Source organism: Tasmannia lanceolata, unplaced genomic scaffold (genome assembly GCF_043159265.1).
Source record: "Tasmannia lanceolata isolate RefF3 unplaced genomic scaffold, GAP_Taslan_0.1 ptg000012l, whole genome shotgun sequence".
In the NCBI taxonomy this organism is placed as follows: domain Eukaryota; kingdom Viridiplantae; phylum Streptophyta; class Magnoliopsida; order Canellales; family Winteraceae; genus Tasmannia; species Tasmannia lanceolata.
This window is the reverse complement of record NW_027518689.1, coordinates 34,437,587-34,457,415: the sequence shown is the minus strand read 5'-3', so window position 1 is coordinate 34,457,415 and position 19,829 is coordinate 34,437,587. Positions and strand designations below refer to the sequence as shown.

At 39.2% G+C, this 19,829-nt stretch overlaps 1 protein-coding gene across 2 annotated transcripts; it reads left to right on the top strand.

Moving 5' to 3' along the window:
* Positions 1-6,627: 6,627 nt before the first annotated feature.
* On the top strand, positions 6,628-11,439 carry LOC143887240 (WAT1-related protein At1g43650-like). 2 transcript variants are annotated; one of them, XR_013254100.1, is made up of 6 exons: positions 6,628-6,856; positions 7,212-7,391; positions 8,146-8,389; positions 9,792-9,950; positions 10,506-10,732; positions 11,108-11,235. XR_013254100.1 is itself a non-coding variant. In XM_077391352.1 (6 exons), exons 1-6 carry the CDS (start codon positions 6,675-6,677, stop codon positions 11,298-11,300), a joined length of 1,110 nt encoding a protein of 369 aa, XP_077247467.1. In that variant the 5' UTR covers positions 6,628-6,674; the 3' UTR covers positions 11,301-11,439. The 2 variants fall into 2 exon arrangements, 1 of the variants encoding a protein (XP_077247467.1); XM_077391352.1 differs by having other exon boundaries at positions 10,506-10,657; positions 11,108-11,439.
* Positions 11,440-19,829: the final 8,390 nt, after the last annotated feature.

Here is a 19,829-nt window from a genome sequence, read left to right as displayed (position 1 = left end):
TAGCTTTCTCGGGAAAAAAAAGGACGTTTTCCCGGGATTCGATTTCCCGAGAACGCAAGTGAACAGAGCCTTAGAGAAGTGCGATAATCTAGAATGACGGCAAAGAAGAACTTGAAATTTAAGATGGAGAAATTTTATAGAAAGGGAGTGAAGGATATCTCAGTTCAGTAAGGCCTACAAAAGAGCTAAAAGAAAATGAGGAAAAGTTGGAAAAGATGCAGATTGCCAAGTGAGAGGATATTGAGTCGAGGGCCGTAAACACATTAAATTATGTCTCGTGCCAGATAATGTTTTGTTCAACATTGTGGAAGAAGAATCAGCACCTAAATTATGAAATAAATTGGAGAAGCTCCACATGTTGAAGAGCTTGGCCAACATGCCGTATTTGTAGCAACAGTTGTACATGTTGAAAATACAGAAGGATGAGATTTTTCTAAGTACATGATGGAATCAATAGGCTTTTGGATTAGTTCGACGAGATCGATGAAAAGATGAAAGAAGGCAAGGCTTTAGTGCTGCTTATTTTTCTTCCCGATACGACAATATCCAAGGACTATTCTATTATTTAGAAAAGAATCAAAGAAGGTTTTCAAGTTGGGGCCCTAGAAAGACAGGTCAATCGAAAACCAAGGCCGATGAAAAAGGCATCAAATATTATCGTTTGGAGAGACCTAAGTATATGCAGCATTGTTACACCTTTTGTAAAGTGATGAGAATAACAGAGCTTGAACGTGTGAAAAGTGAATGTGACTTCGCATGGAGGTTGGGTGCTCTTGGGTTCAATATTCCAAGTTATGAGCATTGAGCATGTAAGCATTGGGCTAAGGGGTTGGGTGCTCTTGGGTTCAATAGCTCAGCTTATGAGCATTGAGCATGTAAGCACTGGGTTAAAGGATTGGTGATTAATTCTTTATAATCTCTTATGCTTAATTTGTTGCCCATAGTACAAGGAAGCTTATTTACCTTGAATGTAATCCTACCTAACAACATAAAATATATCCTTGTATTATCTTTGTGATTGTGGTTTGTTTTCTATATTCAGCGTAATGATGCCGTGTAAACCCAATGGATTATATTAACCAAAAAATAGTATAAGCATTATTTTTAATACTTTGATTTGTGGAAAACTACCTTCGGAAAAAGAAAAGAATTTCTGCTCCAGTGGGGAATAAATTAAAAAACGCGGCTTAGGCCATTTAATTTGATGCTTACAGCATTCTTTTTATTTTAGACTTCTTTCTGTCGATTGCTTCGATTTGTAAATGGAGAATATTTCCCTTTTGTTCCTAAACACATATCATGGCTTAAGAACTTTAGTTACGTTACATGCACTATAAAGAAAATGAAGGTAAAAGATTTAGTTGGCTTTCACGTAATCCTTCCTTCCAATTTTGGTGAGGAATCTAATTTATTCTCTCACTGGTCTTTCATGCAAGGTATGCCTTTAACTCCTCATGAATCCCTCCCAACCAACACCCTCCTCCCACATAGACCTCTCTCTCTCTCTCTCTCTAGACGGTTGCCAACCCCACCAAGCTTAACATGGCTCACCAATCCCACTCTGATGAAGACAACAAGAGACGACTCGACCGTGAGATCAAAGAGATGGTCACAACGCTCACACAACAGCTAACCAATCTCCAGTTGACAACCAAACTTGGTTCAAGCCATCACGGCAACAAAGACAGTTATGGGCTTATGGCGACAAAGAACATGGCACAAGAATCATACCTCTGGCGGGAAACAATAATGGAGCAACAGTGCAAGCGGATTTGAATTAAACTTTGTTAGCCATTTCTCATCCTCATCTCAATCGTGCCCTCTCCTCCGATCCCGCCACCCTGAGACACTAATTTATCATGAAAAGAAATTCTTGGCTGCCGGACGTGGCCAAAAGGTGCCTAAAGGTTCCTGTAAATAAAAGTTGAACTGTGGTGACTGAAGTCACTTTTTTCCATGCGTACTCAATCAAAGGAAAAGCATGAAATTTCGGAAAAGGTTTTTTCCCCCAAACTTTTCCAAAAAGAATCCTACAATCCAAACAGGACCTAAAACATCAAAGGAGCCAAATATGGTCTATGGCTCTGTTTGGATTTTGTGAATTTCCTGGAAAAGTTTGGAAAGGAAAAATATTTCTAAAATTCCCTACCCTTTAACGCGTGTAAAAGATGCTCAAGTCAACCCTACTATCTTAGAGGGCCCTTCAATTTATGATGGAGAAATGATAGAATGAAGGGCGCCTTTGCAAAAATCAGCTACAAGGGCGCTCCGGCCTATTAGTCAGTTTCAGCAATCCGCATTTATGGCAAAACTGTTTCCATATTTTTAGGCGCCATCATAAACGGCTTTGCTAAAAATGACCAATAGGAGCGCCCTTGTAGCGGTTTTTTGCTAGGGCGCCTTTCATTCTATCATTCCTCTTTATGATAATATCCTTCTAAATTAATCACTATCACATTATGTCCTTCTAAATCATGGAAAGAAAATAATAATTTCCCAACGAATTTTTCCTTCAAAATATTTATCTTGCAATCCAAACAGGGCAAGGTTGAGAGCCAAGAAAGAAAAATTAGGTGAGAATAGAAACAATAGAAAAGAAAACAATAAAACTCTTATTTTTTAAGTAGTGGGTGATATCCTAATGGAGTAATGGTTTTGTCCCCACACGGATAGAAATCTTTGGATAAGTTGTTCTTCGGATTAGCATCTCTGCTCGGATCATTTTACCTTGAACAAACCCATGAGATCGTCTGCATTGATTGTATAGTATAATTTTATGTTGAATAAACGTTGGGATCGGTTTTTTAATTAGACTTATTAGAAGAACTACTGTTTTAGTTGCTTGCATGACGAAAGGAACACACAATTCTCACCCCTTTTAACGTGACTTGACGTAAAAAGGCCATAGTCTGACACAATTCACCTTATAAGGGGTGCAAATTATCCTATAGTGGGTGCGAATTTATCGTCTCCCAACAAATTTTACCCCAATTTTTAAAATGGAAAATGGGTGTAAAATTTGTTTTACACCTTTACAGAATTACAGCCATTTTACTTGGAAAGAAAAGGATCCTGAGGAAAAGTGGGCCCACAAGTAAAAAGGCTTTAAATGATGGAGAGAAAAAGCCATCTAAAAGATTATGTAATGGAGAGTGCAGACCCCACAAAAAAAAAAAAAAGAAGGTTTCGAATGATGTTAGGTAATGGATGAAGTAAATGTTATTAGGTAATGCGGAGTGCAGACTGCAGACCCACAAGCCAAACTGACGTTAAAAAAATTGAGTATTGTGAGGACAAGAACAAGATTACTGATGTTGCATGGGTTACAGAGAGAAGGAATCAAATAAAATAAGTTTGCCTCATCAAACATTACATCTTTTTCATTAGCAAACATGAATAGACTGTCCCCATTAGGCTTGTGAAGAGCAACTGTGCTGAGAACAATAATGTGTATTTTTTGCCATTTTTGGTTTGTTAGATTACTCTGTAGATGTCATGTGGTCATAACCACATCTGGAGAAAATCTTCTCATCTCCTATTTGGACTTAAGCGCAGTACTTTTCTTTTTGAAATGGTAATAATTATATATCATAGCAAATTAAGGAGGCCGAGATGGAACACCCATATCTATAAAAGGAAGCAAGAAAGAAACAGCAACGAAGAAAAAACAAAATACAGAGAAAACCCCTTCTCAGGGAGAAAGTGGTCGAACCACATAATAGAACCACCGGAAACACCACGCTCAGCTAGCGCATCCGCCTTATCATTTGCCGATCTTCTAACATGCTAAAAGCCGATAGCGGACCCCATAGTTAAGTCCTCAATCTCATCAAAAAATGGAAAGAAATCTCCACGGAGGAGCCACCCCACCTTTCAGCCAACGAATCACATTTAACGAATCTCTCTCAACAATTGTCTGATCCATTAACCTTCTATCAATATTGAAAATGCCAAAATGTGCCGCCCTTACTTCCGCATCTGAGGAATCAGACACACCAATAGAGCCGTAGTATATATGCCTACACAACATCCCCCTTATCATTATGACAAACCCCTCCCACTCCTGCCGGACCCGGATTGCAGGAACTCGCACCATCGAAATTAACTTTATACATGGTTTGAGCAGGGGGCTTCCACCTTTGCAAAATAGAACTCCATAAATCTTTTTTTTTTGTGATAGTTTTTTATCCGGATTCACATTCACAGAATAAAACCAAGGTAAGCATAAAAAGCGTATAAAGGGGGAAAATGAGCTCTTATATTCTGTCCTTTTAAGAAGGAAACGGCTAATAATGGAAAGAAATAAAAACCACAAGAAGCACACGTCAGAGTTTTACATGATTCCGCCAAGATGACTACATCAATGATGTGATCAAAGCAAAAATACAAAGATTACAGTAGATTAATCCAAAAACGCCTCCAAACTGCAGCCCTTCTCCTTTTCTCCTGTGAAACGACCAATTACTCTTAGGCTGTTGGAGATGGCATTATTTAATCGTTTATACTTTAACACCCGCCCTCATGTGTGGACCCTCTTTTTAGGGTGGGCCTACAAATGGCACATGTGGCCCCTCTTTTGGATTTGCTATTACATGTGGATTTTTAATATTTTGAATCCAAGACCTTTGCTCTCTATATATACCATGTGAAACCACCAATTATTCCAAAAGCTTAAGCGGTTGGAGATGGCGTTATTTAATCTTTTATACTTTAACATCTCAATTTGTCACCACATGAGAAACCCCAAGAAGAAGCTCTCTCTCTCTCTCTCTCTCTATATATATATATATATATATATATATATATATATGAGGAAAGTGTTGGTGAGCTTAAGCTCACCAAACTTATGGTGAACTTAAGCGCCCAATCACATTGGGGCCTACTTTGTTAGGATGATCCAAAGCATTCATTTGAAAGGCCCTTACATAGATGGTGTGTGTACCAAAAAGTCAGCTCCATAGGATCATCCCAACCCATCCATTTGTGGAGGTCAAAATGGACAGACATTATTTGTCCACAAATCTGCCCATTTTTGTCCTCCACAAATGGAGGGGTTAGGATGATCCTATGGAGCCGATTTTTGGTACACACCCTATCTATGATAGGGCCTTGCAAATGAATGGTTTGGATCACCACAGAAAATGTAGGACCCATGTGATTGGGGCGCTTAAGCTCACCATAAGTTTGGTGAGCTTAAGCTCACCAACACTTTTTTCTCTCTCTCTCTCTCTCTCTCTCTCTCTCTCTATATATATATATATATATATATATATATATATAGAGAGAGAGAGAGAGAGAGAGAGAGAGAGAGAGAGAGAAAACGGTTCCTACACATATGTGTAGAGAGTTCTCTACACACTAGCTTAAAATACAGTGGGGGCCCACATTGTTTGGGTGATCCAAGTCATCCATTTTAAAGGCCCTCACATAGATAGGGTGTCTACAAAAAATCAGATCCATAAGATCATCCCATCCCTACGATTTTTGGAGGTAAAATGGATGTCTTTAAACCTTCACAAATTAGTCCATTTTTTGCCTCCACAGTTCGAATAGTTAGGATGATCCTATGGATCTGATTTTTTGTGGACACCCTATCTATGTGAGGGCCTTAAAATGAATGGTTTGGATCACCCAAATAATGTGGCCCCCACTGTATTTTAAGCTAGTGTGTAGATAACTTATCTACACATGTGTGTAGGAACCGTTCTCTCATATATATATATATATATATATGAGGAAAGTGTTTCTACTCGGTCCCCTAGATAAGCTTATCTACTCCTCCCTTTAAAAAAATACAGTGGGCCCACGCTGTTTGGATGATCCAAAGCATTCATTTGATAGGTCTTAACATAGATAGGGTGTGCCCAAAAAATCAGCACCAAAGGGTCATCCTAGCCCTTCGTTTTGTAGTGCCTTGTGGTGCCCAAAATGGACACATATAAACATCCACGTTTATATGCGTCCATTTTGGACACGGTGTGCCCAACAAAACGAAGGGCTAGGATGACCTTTTGGTGCTGATTTTTTGGGCACACCCTATCTATGTTAAGACCTATCAAATGAATGCTTTGGATCATCCAAACAGCATGGGCCCACTGTATTTTTTTAAAGGGAGGAGTAGATAAGCTTATCTAGGGGACCGAGTAGAAACACTTTCCTCTATATATATATCATAGTCATACTAGAACACATAAATTAAAGAGAGTCTCAAGTCCTACTTACACAGGAAAAAAGGCATCTAAACCGAACAATTGGACCTACTAAAAGGGCATCAACCGCGTCACACTGACAGGGTGTATCAACATGAACATGAATTGAGATAACTTTCTCCTTCAAGAGAAAAGTGATATTTAAAACTATCATCATACGGTACGATAAAAGGGTACATTGATCCTATTTGCAGCTTTCTAACATTCCAATATATCGTAATCAGAGAGTATCGAATTGGAATAGTGTTCATCAAACTCGAATCAAATTCCAAACTCTTCTTCCAATTTGGAGCTAATGCTGTCAACCACGAAAGGAGGTGGGCATTTGTGGCATATTGCTTTACCGATTATGAATTCCATTATCCATTGATTAAATAAAAGCACCTTTAAAGTAGTGGCTGAGTTTCTATATCTAACAACTATATTATGTGTTCTTGCAAAGTTGATTACAAAACAGTTTGATCAATGGGAAACATTAAAGCTTGCGCTCCGTATGTCGCCATGATCCTCGTGCAGCTCGCCTATGGCGGGTCGAACATCCTTGGCAAGCTCGCCTTGCGAAAGGGACTCAGTTATCTCGTCTTTATCGTGTATCGGCACCTCATTGCCATGCTCATTCTAGGTCCCTTCGCTTATGCCCTCGAAAGGTTAGTGCGCATTTATTAATTTTATTTTTTCATGGTTATTATGTCAAACCTTGATCATGATCATAGATTTCACGACTTGGATAGCTCGCTGCTATTTTGGTTCTTTTTTCTTTCTTTTTTTAATTGTGGCAAATTGCATTAGAAAGCGGAGAAACCCTAACGACCAAGGTGGTCAGTACAAAAGGAAAAAGCAAAAGCAAAAGCAAAACAAGTGCATAATAAGATCAAAATCCAAAAGAAATCAAGTTCAAGAAAATCAAACAATTCCAAGTGGGCTCTCTCTTCTTTGAACAAGAAAGCCGGTTAGCATCACTATTATTTTAGTTCTTCTTACAAAGTGTACTATGTAATGCAGGAAAAAACACGCTTATCTAACGTTTCCGGTCGTAATGAAGATTTTCTTGCTTTCGATGCTTGGGACTACAATCCATGGGTGGCTTTACTATGCCGGCCTGGATTACACTACTCCAACGGTTGCGGGTGCTTTGAGCAATGTTGTTCCCGGTTTAACATTCATGCTAGCAATTTTGTTCAGGTTAAGAATCTAATTGGTGTGATCTACTATTTGTTAGAGTTCTGGCAGGCTAAGAGTCATAGTACTAAAACTCCAAGAGTTAAGTCAGTGATTGGACGAGTTGAATTGACTCGACAGCAAAATGAGTTGACTCAACTTGAACTCGATAGAACATAGAAATAAATTGCTGGTAGAAGGATTGGAATTCCCCGACCTAAAAATTATACATTCCAATTATATTATAGCTAGGGAATGTCTAGGCAATTTCGCAAAATGTCATATCGCATCCTCCTCAGAGCAGATTTTGTCTTATTCATTTAATTCGTCTATGAGGTTGTTCTCTCTTGGAAAGGTGTGAGCCCCGGAATGACTTTTTGGGAAGAATTTGCCTAAACACTCTTTATGTTATATTATGAAAAGGAAAATTATATACTCACCCTTATTTTCTACTTGGGACAACCCTCTCTAGTCTCTAGTGTAAAAGAGTAGTCATAAATACACCAGAGGGCATGTCCCAAGTAATTAAATAGTCACATGCACTCGAGTTTTTATGCGCAATTGGCATTGGTGACTCAGACTCAAATTTTTTTTTTTTCTGTTCTGGATAACGTTAACGATTTATTAAAACAATAAGGATGGATTACAAGTGCACTTCAGGGGTAAAGATCGCCCCATAAAGTTATAAATTAGACTCAACCCACTCTCTAGTCAAGTCGAGCTTTCGAGTTACTAGACTTATGGTTAAGTACTTCTCCCTTCTCCTTCTCCCATTCAGGATGGAAAAGCTGCAGATTGGAAGCATTCATGGGCGAGCCAAGCTCATCGGTGCGACAATATGCATCGGCGGAGCGCTCCTTTTTACCTTGTGGAAAGGGTACCTATTCAAGGGCGTTGTTGGAAGCCCTCTAATCGACGTTCACAATAATGGTTCAAGTCGGCACAAGAAAGATGATTGGATCAAAGGCGCAGCTCTTATTTTCACCGGCAATTGTGCATGGAGTTCATGGCTTATCCTTCAGGTCTTCGTTATAAATGATTCACTTCCTTCCTCTTGTAGTTTTGTCTTTGCAAAGAACTAAGAGGTGCAGTTTGGGTCGGGTCGGGTCGAGATTTTGCTAAAAAGAATGATTTGGAATTGACATGAACCCGACCGATGTTACGGTAGACTCGATCCAAATTCCCAAAAATCAACCTTAGGAAGAACATGAGAGCATGTGGTCATTGAGAGAAAATTAGACAAGTTTAGGCCCTTAAGAAATATAAATATGATATATTATCTATGTCATGTTACAAAAGAGTAGCCCATCGTTTGAATATTAGTTATGGACTATAAGAAAGTTGAACAACAGTTAACATTTATTAAATAATAATCATAGTCATAAATATCATGGATATTTTAAAAAATATTGCTAAAACAAAATCCCAAATTAAATTTTTCTGAGATTCTAAAAATTTGATTCATTTTCATATTTTATTTTTAATATCATGATAAAATCAAGATAAATTCACAATATTATTGTTTTCTTTTTTTTTTTCTTAAAATTTATATTTCTATATTTTTTAAATATTTCTCTTTTACAAATTTGTTCCTCTTATAAACCCAAAATTAACAAAAAACAAATATTCCAAGAGATACCCTCCTTGGGAAATTCCCTAGACAAAGATTTGTGAATGAGGTAATAATTATTTCCAAGACATAAGCCTGATTCCTTTATCTCATTTTTATTTTTATTTTTTTTGATCGGTAAGCTGGGGTTAGGCAGACCTCTACCAGTATATAAATTAAAGAAATATATTACAATGAAAGAAACAAGACCACTCCCAATCCTGAGAACAATGACTAAGGGAGGGTGAAACAACAAAGATAGTAATACCCTGGATAACAAAACAAGCAAGAGAATAGAGAAAACATATGAAATCTAGAGCCGGTCCTCATGATTAAGCCACTAATGATCCAAGGCGTCTTTCATTTTCTGGCTAAAATACCTTTGTCTCTGGCTCTTCCTCAGCTTCTGAACCTTAGAAGATTTAGTTTTCCTTTGTTGGAGGGTTTCCTTTTTCTTTAGACGGGGATGTTCTTCTTCATCAGCTTCCATTTCCGACTCTTCTTTGGAGGAGTACTATGTGAAACAACCAATTACTCGAAAAGCTTAAGCCGTGATGGCGATATTTATATTTTAACACTCCCCTTCCATGTGGCCCCTCTTTTTAGGGTTGGCCTACACGTGTCACATGTGGCCTCTCTTTTTAGGTTGGCCATTACATGTGTAATTTCTTTTAATATTAAGGAGTTTTGACCTCAAGACCTTTGTTGTGATACCTTGTGAAACATCCAATTACTCCAAAAACTTGAGCTGTTGGAAATGGTGTTATTTAATCATTTATACTTTAACATGCTTTGTTTCATTCTGTGGGTTACAGGCCGTGGTTTACAAGGTCTATCCAGCTCGGTTATCCATGAACACTTTAATATGTTTCTTTGCATCCTTGCAATGTTCTGTGCTTTCTTTGTTTTTTGATCGGAAAAGTTCTTCATGGAAATTACAATGGGATGTGCAGCTCTTGACCATCATCTATTGTGTAAGCTCTCTCTCTCTCTCTCTCTCTCTCTCTCTCTAAAGGTGCAACTTAGATAGGGATGCAACTCGGGTCGGGTTCGAGTTGAGTTTTCCCAACCTGGGTTGAGTTCAAGTCGGGTTCGGGTTGGTGGTTCAGGCAACATGACCCGAGTGAAACTCGACATTTTATGATTTTTTTGTAAGCTTAAAAACTCGGCTTGGGTCTGGTTGGCCTCAGGCCGACCTAACCCGGACCCGGCCCAAGTTGCACCCCGAAACTTGGGAGATTTTTGGGAATTTGGGTAGAGCTTTTACCATAAAATGAGGATGCTTTTGTTAATTCCAATACATTTTTTTTCCGCAAAAGCTCGACCCGACCATGACCCAAGTTGGGTTGATTTTTGGGAATTCGGGTTGAGCTTTTACAATAAAATCTGGTTTTCTTCAGGTTAATTCCAATTCATTTTTTAGCAAAAGCTTGACCCGACCCGATCCAACCTGCATCCTACTCTCTCTCTCTCTCTCTCTCTCTCTCTCTCTCTCTCTCTCTCTCTCTCTCATGTTTGATTTGTTGCAGGGAACTGTTAACTCTGCCCTTGTCTATTCCCTACAAACATGGTGTATTACCGAGAAGGGGCCGGTTTTTGCGGCCATGTTTTCACCATTATTACTTGTCATTATTGCTATCTTCTCGGCGTTTGTCTTTGCAGAGAGACTTCACTTGGGAAGGTGAGGGAAACTAGGAGTGAAATAATTCTCAGTGGAAATTTGACTATATTTTCACACTACAAGCTGATGACAAAAGTAAGAAAAAGGGGCAAATTTATCATTTCCCTTTTTGGATACCTAAGTGAAACTAGAAAAAACCCTCAAATTAAGATGAGTGTTTAAGAACTCTAACTCAACCAAGGTAAAAAGGAGTCAACTTGGGGCGAGATCAATGATTGATGTCGTCTATTTTGTATTAATTGGACCTATCTTTGAGTTTTTGATTACTTGAGACGGCAAAACTTGGGCTCAAATAAGTCCTTGACCAAGTTAAAATCCAGTTAACTCGGGCAAGGTGATGGTATACTCAATTTTTTTTAAAAAGTGATTATGATTCTAGCTTCTTAATAGCATGGTCACTTATAAACTGCTGATGTAATGACATGTTATATTTTCATTGGATGTCTACAGCTTAATCGGTGCTTTCCTCATAATCCTCGGCCTATACTGTGTACTCTGGGGCAAGAACAGGGATACTCTTGTTGAACATGACAAAGAGAAGCAAGTGGATGAAAAATCTTTACCTGATCGTATGCAAGACGTTTCTAAAACTGACCAATCTATAAATGTCATCATCACACAAGTGAAAAATGACAATAATTAATTCTTTGTCGCAGTCTTGATTTATGGACTTAATTTGTTATGCTAGGATAATCAAAGTGGGTTGTTTATTATCCTTTTTGGATTAGCTTTTCCGAAGATAACATCATAATATGGAGTCTCAATCAATGGAGCCTTTTGAATTTCTGTTAGTTGATCAAGTTTATCCTTTGATTTATCAAGTTTATGAAAGTTTATCCTTCGATTTATGAAATTTATCATTTCCCTTTTTGTAATACACTAGTATAGATAAGTTATCTACACACTAGCTTAAAATACAGTGGGGACCACATTGTTTGGGTGATCAAAAGCATTCATTTGATGGGCCCTTATGGTGTGCCCCAAAAATCAGCTTCATAGGATCATCCTTACCCTTCGAACCGTGGAGGCAACAAAGGACAGATTTGTGAAGGTTTATACACATTCATTTGTCTCCACAAATCGTAAGGTTGGGATGATCCTATGGAGCTGATTTTTGGGCACACCCTATCTATGTGAGGGCCAATCAAATGTGCTTTGGATCACCGAAACAATGTTGCCCCAACTTGTTTTGGGCACACCATCTCTATGTGAGGAGGACTTTGTAGGAGTTTTTGTGGCCTTTCAACATTTTATTTCATTTACATTTATCTTATGTGGATGCTCATATTTAGCACACGTGATGGTTATTATTAGATATTTGAGATTGCCTTATTTTAGCTTTATGCTTATGCTTATATGGATGCATGTTAAATAACTAGATGGATTTAGTTAATCGATGAGATTGATTAATGATCGTCAACATGTACGGTCTGCTACTCACATGGCATAGACCGGCCCCGACATCTGGGATGTGCGGGATGATGTTGATCGCATTGACATCTGGGATGTCCGAGGAAGTGATTGGCCGCCCTGATTCCACAGGAGATCAGGATGATTGACATGTTTTAGAGCCAGGATGAGGCATTCCTGAGATTAGTCAGATGAGCCTTATAGTCATTGATGTGTAACCGCATGACGATATATCTAGTTCCGGATTACAATGTGCTTTCTAGATTTACATCATGGTGTGTGCACTAGGTGCGAAACGTGCCAGAGGCCACTACTGACAGGTGCATGATTAATCCCTTTTACCTAGCACCGTGTGTAAGGAGCCGGTTCTGTAGGTAACCCTTGTGCCCTTAGGTACCCTTCACTTTGCTAGGAAGTTGAAGTCTAATGCTCGCTACTTCGGCATGCTAACATGCGGTTGTGATCGATTCGACATACTGACGCATTGCTGGAAAAGCAGTTGGACTGATACGGAATAGCATATGTGGTTGGGGAAGATCCCATGATATTTACACTATGGCTGGGCTATGGTGTGCACTTGTTTATCTTTATCGGCCGCGGCATTTTTATCGGGTTTTATCGATCGTTTTGCGAGTTGTTTTCTAAATCTCTTTATGTAGTTAAATATGTTTATTTTAGAAAATAATTTTTGCAAAACATCAGTTTGCTCAACAAATGACCAAGTATATGCTGAGGTAGATGGGAGCTCTTTGGGATTAGAGCAGCTCATCTCGGTATATATCGTGTGGGTTTAGGACAGGCTAGATGGGAATGTGATGTTGCCGTTCTAGTGAGATGGAGATTTGGTACGGTGCTCTCGTTGAGAAGATGATTGTTCCCTGAGGTCTCACCTGTTAGGTTTCAGTATTTGAGATCAGGTGCGAATAGGAATGTGATGTTGCCGTTCTAGTGAGATGGAGATTTGGTACGGTGCTCTCGTTGAGAAGATGATTGTTCCCTGAGGTCTCACCTGTTAGGTTTCAATATTTGAGATCAGGTGCGAATGGTTAAGATTGCTAAAGGGTTAGTTTTGTGACGTTGATCTAACTGCCTTTTGGGTTATGCAGGTTGATAATTATCATTATGCCTTGAGGGTATTTTGGTATTTTAGATCACTAATGGCAAGGCTGTAATAAAGTCGAAGAATGAGGACTTTTTGTTTGCTCTTGAGAGTGTAGAGATTTTGGGGGTAATTTGGGAATTACCAAATCTCTTATTTCTATATAAGTGAGCTTATAGCTCATTCTCTACATACACGTAAGATTCTCTCATCCCTCTTCTTCTTCCTCTAGCACTTTTTCTATCCATCATCGATCTCTCCCGTCCATCTTCTATGGACTGAGATTTAACGGGTGTACAGTAACAAATCCCCTCGTGGTGTACGTACAAACCCCCTTAGGATTTTTCGATCATCTTCCATCCCGTCGGATTGTGGTTTCGATTGCGGCTTTGCGTGATTACGTGTCCGGTTTAGCGATTTAACGGGCGAAATTTTTTGAAATCAAAACATCCGCAGCGATCAGACCTAGCCTAACGCAAGCCCCCGCTCAAGACCTTAACATTAAGTGCTTAGCCTAATGCTTGTTTTGTGGCTTTTGGTGTATTGGTTGGTACCTAACATTTACGCCAAAAGCTCAAGTGTTGATGGAATGCGTTAGGCTAGGCCCTTTAAACATGTTTCATGCTAGCCTTCATCCTACCTAGTCTTCATCCCACATAGTTCTATACCTAGGCATGTTCTGAGTTCTGACGCCCCACTAGGACCATAACACGTAAAGGCTCCTCATAAGCAACAAGCATTTCTATCATGCGAAGCTGGTGGAAATGAACCCTAAGTATAAACATGTCTGCATTTTACGTGTGTTGGGTGAACTTGACTATAGATTGCATTGTTTCTAGTAACAATTGAACATCTAAAGAGAGCAAAATAGAAACATGTTAGGATAAGAGTCTTAAAATCTACCCTGTACAAATTAGGGTTGCATCTCGGGTGTGCAGGTCAGGTTTTCCAAAAACCCTTAATCAGGGTCGGGTTTCGTGTTTCCATTTTTGTAAAGAAGAAACAGTATCCCTTTAATCAGGATCGGGTTTTGTATTTCCATTTTTTTTAAACCTCACTTGGGAAACAGACCCATGATTTCTCAACCTGACCCAGGTTAATTTTAAGTGAGGTAAAACGACCCAAGTTGAAACCTAAATAAAAATCCAACAACTATACATCAGTAGCATTACAAAAGTGAAAAGAAACCCCTTTCTTGAATACTTCAACCTTCTCCAAACACTTGAATAGTACTTTCTAAAATGCATTTCAACCTATTGTTTCAGCAAGCAAAGAAACCCTCCAGTGTATACATTATTTTGTGATGAACTTGAAGTTTTAACTGCAGATTTTGTGAAAAACAAGGGTTTTCACAGAAATGAAAAATTATCACATATGGAGAAGGTTTCCGAGCAAATATATTCTCCCTTTCTATTTTCACAAGTGTACTATAAAACTATGGGGTTTTTGCAAGAGAGGTCCTCTACCCTGCTTTATATGCCAAAACAGTCTTCTAGTTTGACAATTTGCAAATAGCGTCACTAGTTTGTGGGAATTTTACAAATCAGGTCGTGCCATCAATTTGTGACCAAAATACCCTGATAGAGTTTTTTGACTCAGGAAAAGACCAAAATGTCCTTTTGTACGAAAAGAATAAAATTAGGGCGCTGATATTCCCCGTCCCCCCGGCTGGCTAACGTTTTCCCACCGTTTGACCTCTCTCTCTCTCTCTCTCTCTCTCTCTCTCTCTCTCCACACATACACAACAGGAACAGTTGGTGGGCCCAACAGAAACCGTTGGTGGAATGGTGGGCCCATCTTTGAACAACGTAAGCCCGCCCCCAAAATATTATTTCCATAGGCTGATCCTAGCCCTCCGATCTAAATAGAAACTACATCTTATGCAACCTATATAGATCGTAGGGCTGTGATCATCCTATGGAAATGACTTTTGGGGCACAACCTATTTACATTGTGGCCCATCAAATGGACGGCTCGGATCATCCTATGGTCTGGACGGTACACTTCATTTTCAAAAATATGGTTGGGGCCTAAATTGGTACGAACCACACCATAGGATGATCCAAACCATGGACGGCTTGGATCATCCTATGTTGTGGACAATACGCTTCAATTTGAAAAATATCGATGGGGCCTACGATTGGGCCTTAATGTTAGTGTACGACCAACTCCATAGGATTATCCAAACCATGGACGGCTTGGATCATCCTATGTTGTGGACGGGCCTTAATGTTACTGTATGACCACAGGATGATCCAAACCATTCATTTGATGGGCCAACCCTTTTGGGGGCACAACCCATTTACGTTATGGCCCATCAAATGGAAGGCTCGGATCATCCTATGGTCTGGACAGTACACTTCATTTTCAAAAATATGGGTGGGGCCTAAATTGGGCCTTAATGCTACTGTACGAACCACACCATAGGATGATCCAAACCATGGACAGCTTGGATCATCCTATGTTGTGGACGGTACGCTTCAATTTAAAAAAATATCTTTGGGGCCTACGATTGGGCCTTAATGTTACTGTACGACCAACTCCATAAGATTATCCAAACCATGGACGGCTTGGATCGTCCTATGTTGTGGACGGGCCTTAATGTTACTTTAAGACCAACTCCATAGAATGATCCAAATCATTCATTTGATGGGCCACAATGTAAATAGGTTGTGCCCCAAAAATCATTTCCATAGGATGATCACAACCCTACAATCTATAGAGGTTGCATAAGGTGTAGTTTCTATTTAGATCGGAGGGCTAGGATCAGCCTATGGGAATGATATTTTGGGACGCAACCTATTTACGTTTATGGCCCATCAAATGGACGGTTTGGATTATCCTATGGTGTGGAGAGAGAGAGAGACCGGTCAAATGGTGGGAAAGTGACATATACGAGCGCCCTAAAATTAAATTTTAAAAAGACCAAAATAATGATACCAGTGAAGCTCATTGATATGATTTGAAAGGGGGTCCCACTAACTCATTCAAACACATATAACGGGTGGGGCCCACCATTTTACCTCATGCTTTCATGGGGTAGGAGTGTAGGACCCACGATCTCCACCGGAGAAAAAGATTCCGATCAGGCCTTCGTGAATCGTGACCAACTTCAATCAGTGGAGTCCTTACTTGGAAGTTTCTTTGTTGGGGGAACGTGGTTCAAGTCGTCGATCATTGTCCCCCAAAGGTCTCTTTGCAGTAGGGCGACTCAGTTCCATACGAGTCCCCTCGCAAAGACATTGTCTGAGTCTACATTAGAGTCATCATCCAGTGTTCCAACTCAGGACACTAGGCAGCTCGGTCTCACCATAAATTATGTTCAAGTTTGTCACGTTGGGCCTTTGGATGAGGTATGCCATTTGAGGGAAGGTGACCTCGCTGGGATTACATGGTATGCCTTTGGGAAAGGGAGGATCGTGTTTGTAGGTAAATCTGCTAGGATCGTTCATGTGGGTTTGAAGGGGAAGGTCGTGGAGAAATCTGGTCATTCTGATTCTGATGTGGTTGTTTTGAAGCTGTCGAGGAAGTTACAGTTGGATTAACAGAGGTTGCGGAGGTGGGTTCAGTGGAAGAGGAGAAATGTTTGAGGAAGTTGAAGGTTGGTGGAAAAGATGATGGAAATTATAGGGAAAAGAGGGATGGAGGCAAGGAGGAGAGAAGGAAAGATTAAAGAAATAGAGAAGAAAAGAGAAGAGAGGCTGAGCCAAAATCTGACAATAGGAACTCACAGTCTAGCAAAGTTTCAAAGGGAAGTTTTTCCCATAATATTGAGGATGTGACAGACTTGATAGCACACTTATTGCAAGCCTTGAAACTTTCCAATTGAGCAATCCATATCCTATTTGATCAGTACATCTTGTAGATTTCCTTTTTTTTTTATAGCTAAGCTTATACCCAAGTCATTTCCTCCAGATTGCTACCTAAAGCACCTTTCAATTGAGCTAGGGGCCAACCCCAAAAGCCTTTGGTGGAAACCATCAGGTAAGCTGCTTTCTTGAAGATCACAATACTGGGTGCAATGGGATTTCAACCTGGGTTTGCCTTCCAATTTTATAGACTTTGCTTATACTGCTAGCATGGGTTATGAATTTTGAAGAGCTGATGGTTTATTAAGGCCCCCAACAGTTCCAAACAATGCTTTTCATGGGCAAAGCAGAAGCAGGAATCTCATCAATTTGATCAAGATCCATCTGAACTCTAGGATGGTGCATAAATGTTTTTATAATCTGCATGAGCTTGCTTTTGTTTGTCTCACTTTTACTTAATCTTGCCTGACAATTTCAAATGAAAGAGGGTCTTAATTTGATTATTTTTCAAACCTTGCTCATGTCTTTTGCAATAGTTGTGTTTAAAGTATAGTTTTTTTTTTTTTTTTTCGGTGGGCCAATCCCTACAAGAAATTAGGTTAATATCAAAGGAAAATATAAAAGCTTTCACAACAATCACAAGAGAGCTACATACAAACACACACACAATTTACATGGTTCACCACAATGGACTACATCCACGGGTGAAACCACTTCTTCCACTATTAGAGAAGAGATAACAAGATTACAAAAGGCGGGATTAACAAAATCCTGTAAACCCATAACCCTCTTTGCTCTTCCATGGACACCCTTCTCTCTCAAACCCCTTTCTTTGTACAAGAAAGAAAATCCCTTTTTTGCACTACGAAAGGAAACCACAAGAGAAATAAATCTCACTTTCTTGTCTTTGCACAAGATCATAAACCAAACGGCCCTTACGTTCTTCTTCTCCACCCTTTTTCCCCAAAGTGATTAGTCTTTGCTTAAATCTCATTCCTCTCTTATCTCAACAGAAAATCTGGAAAAACCCAAGGTGCTTCTTCTTCTTCACCTCTCTTTCCTAAAGAGAAGCCTTCCGCACTCACTTCCTTCTCTCTAAGCACAAGAGAAACCCTTTTCAAGAGAATAACAGTTCTCTTTTCAAATTTGAAATTCCATCTCCACTTGTTTGCACGTTTGCATGTAATATGGTTTGAAAACACTTTCCTAACTGTTTGGGAAGCAAGAGACAACACAATATTACATAATCCCCACTAAACATAACCTCAACATTCACAAAGCTCTCAGTTCAGTTTATGGTGCTCAATTTGGCACTTCTAAAGACGCAGGAATAGTATAGGACACTCTACATTAGTCGGCTTGCCAGATTTTCTAACTCGAGGTTGAGCATGTCACACCATCTATACATGCTTCCATATGGCCATAATCTTCTTATGAGTCCATCTGAAATTATATTGGCCATTTCTTTTTGGGCAGTGATAAATCGACTCCCAAATATCTTAAATCGACTCCCTATGTGTCTTTCTCTCTCCTCTTTGTTGTCGTACGTTTTTTTTATACACACAAAAAGGGATAGTGACAGCTTGGAATATGTTGCTCTTAGAAGCGGCCCTTTACAAGGTTTAAGAACTCGAACTGGGACATTAGAGTTGACCCAATGGGTCATCTTTCATAATTGAGGAATGGAAACAGAGAGCCTGAAAATTTCAAGTCACACAGCATTTGTTATGTTTCAATCTGATATTACTTGATCATAAATTCATGCTTTTGCCAGCTACAAGTGAGGTATGTTGTATCCAAGGTTTAAAATTTCGGTTTCGGTAACCGTTTCGGACCCTACCGAAAACTGAAATTTGATAATTTGGTTCGAAATTCTGTACCGAAATTCCAAAATTTTGGCCGAAATTTTGTAACACTTTATTTTATTAATAAATAATGTCATTAAACCGAAATTTCGGACCGAAATTACTGAAATTTGGTAAATGGCAAAAAATTGAATTTCGGAAATTTTCGGTTTCAGTCCTCACCGGTATCCGAAATTTCGGATTTCGGTCGAAATTTTAAACCATGGTTGTATCATATGTAAGTTACCTTGTGTGGCAAGCACAAGATGGTCAATCTATTCGCAGCTTATTTGTCCAAAATAAGTATTCCCCAATCTGAGTTTTTTGGTAAATATAGAAGATGAAATGCATCATCTCATTGGCGTTATCCAATCGCACCCCTTCTTTAAGGATATTGTTATTATTCCAGACAGTGCTACCAATTCCATTCCTTGTACCAAAAGGGCTCTGATTATACGTCGGTTTGCCAAAGTTCATTGATCTTTCTTTTCTTTTGATGGGTAAGCCCGACATAACAAATGAAATAACTTTATATTGATTTCACAACAATGAACAATCTAGACTGATTTTTTCGGGAGGGGAAAGAAGCAAGTAGACATGATTAATCTGGAGATTGCAGGAGGAAAGACGATCAACAGTTACTGTGTGACACTTACTGTATAGATTGACTGTTAGAAGACATTAAACACCGGGTGAAGACGTCATGCAGAGATGGAGGGGGCATAAAGGACAACACAAAAGACATGGAGTTTCATGGTCTTGTGTATTACCCTATTATCATGCCTTTTGATATGGAAATTACTGCTGAAATTCATGGCATTTATCTTATATGAGTTCAAGAGATAAATTTCCTATTTTTCATGGGCGTTTCTGTTTGTATTGTATCTTTTTCTGCATCCGGACAAGGTGAAATTATACATATACAAGATCTGTATAATATGTATGTATGTATGTACGGGGGAGAAATTATATGATGAATGGGTGTTCAAAGACGTACTCATCATCCCATC

Bases quoted from the DNA above. Each gene is read 5' to 3' on its own strand.
- LOC143887240 (XM_077391352.1), top strand. From the start codon at position 6,675: ATGGGAAACATTAAAGCTTGCGCTCCGTATGTCGCCATGATCCTCGTG. The intron at 7,392-8,145 runs GTTAAGAATCTA...TCTCCCATTCAG, and splicing joins ATGCTAGCAATTTTGTTCAG to GATGGAAAAGCTGCAGATTG. The intron at 8,390-9,791 runs GTCTTCGTTATA...TGTGGGTTACAG, and splicing joins GTTCATGGCTTATCCTTCAG to GCCGTGGTTTACAAGGTCTA.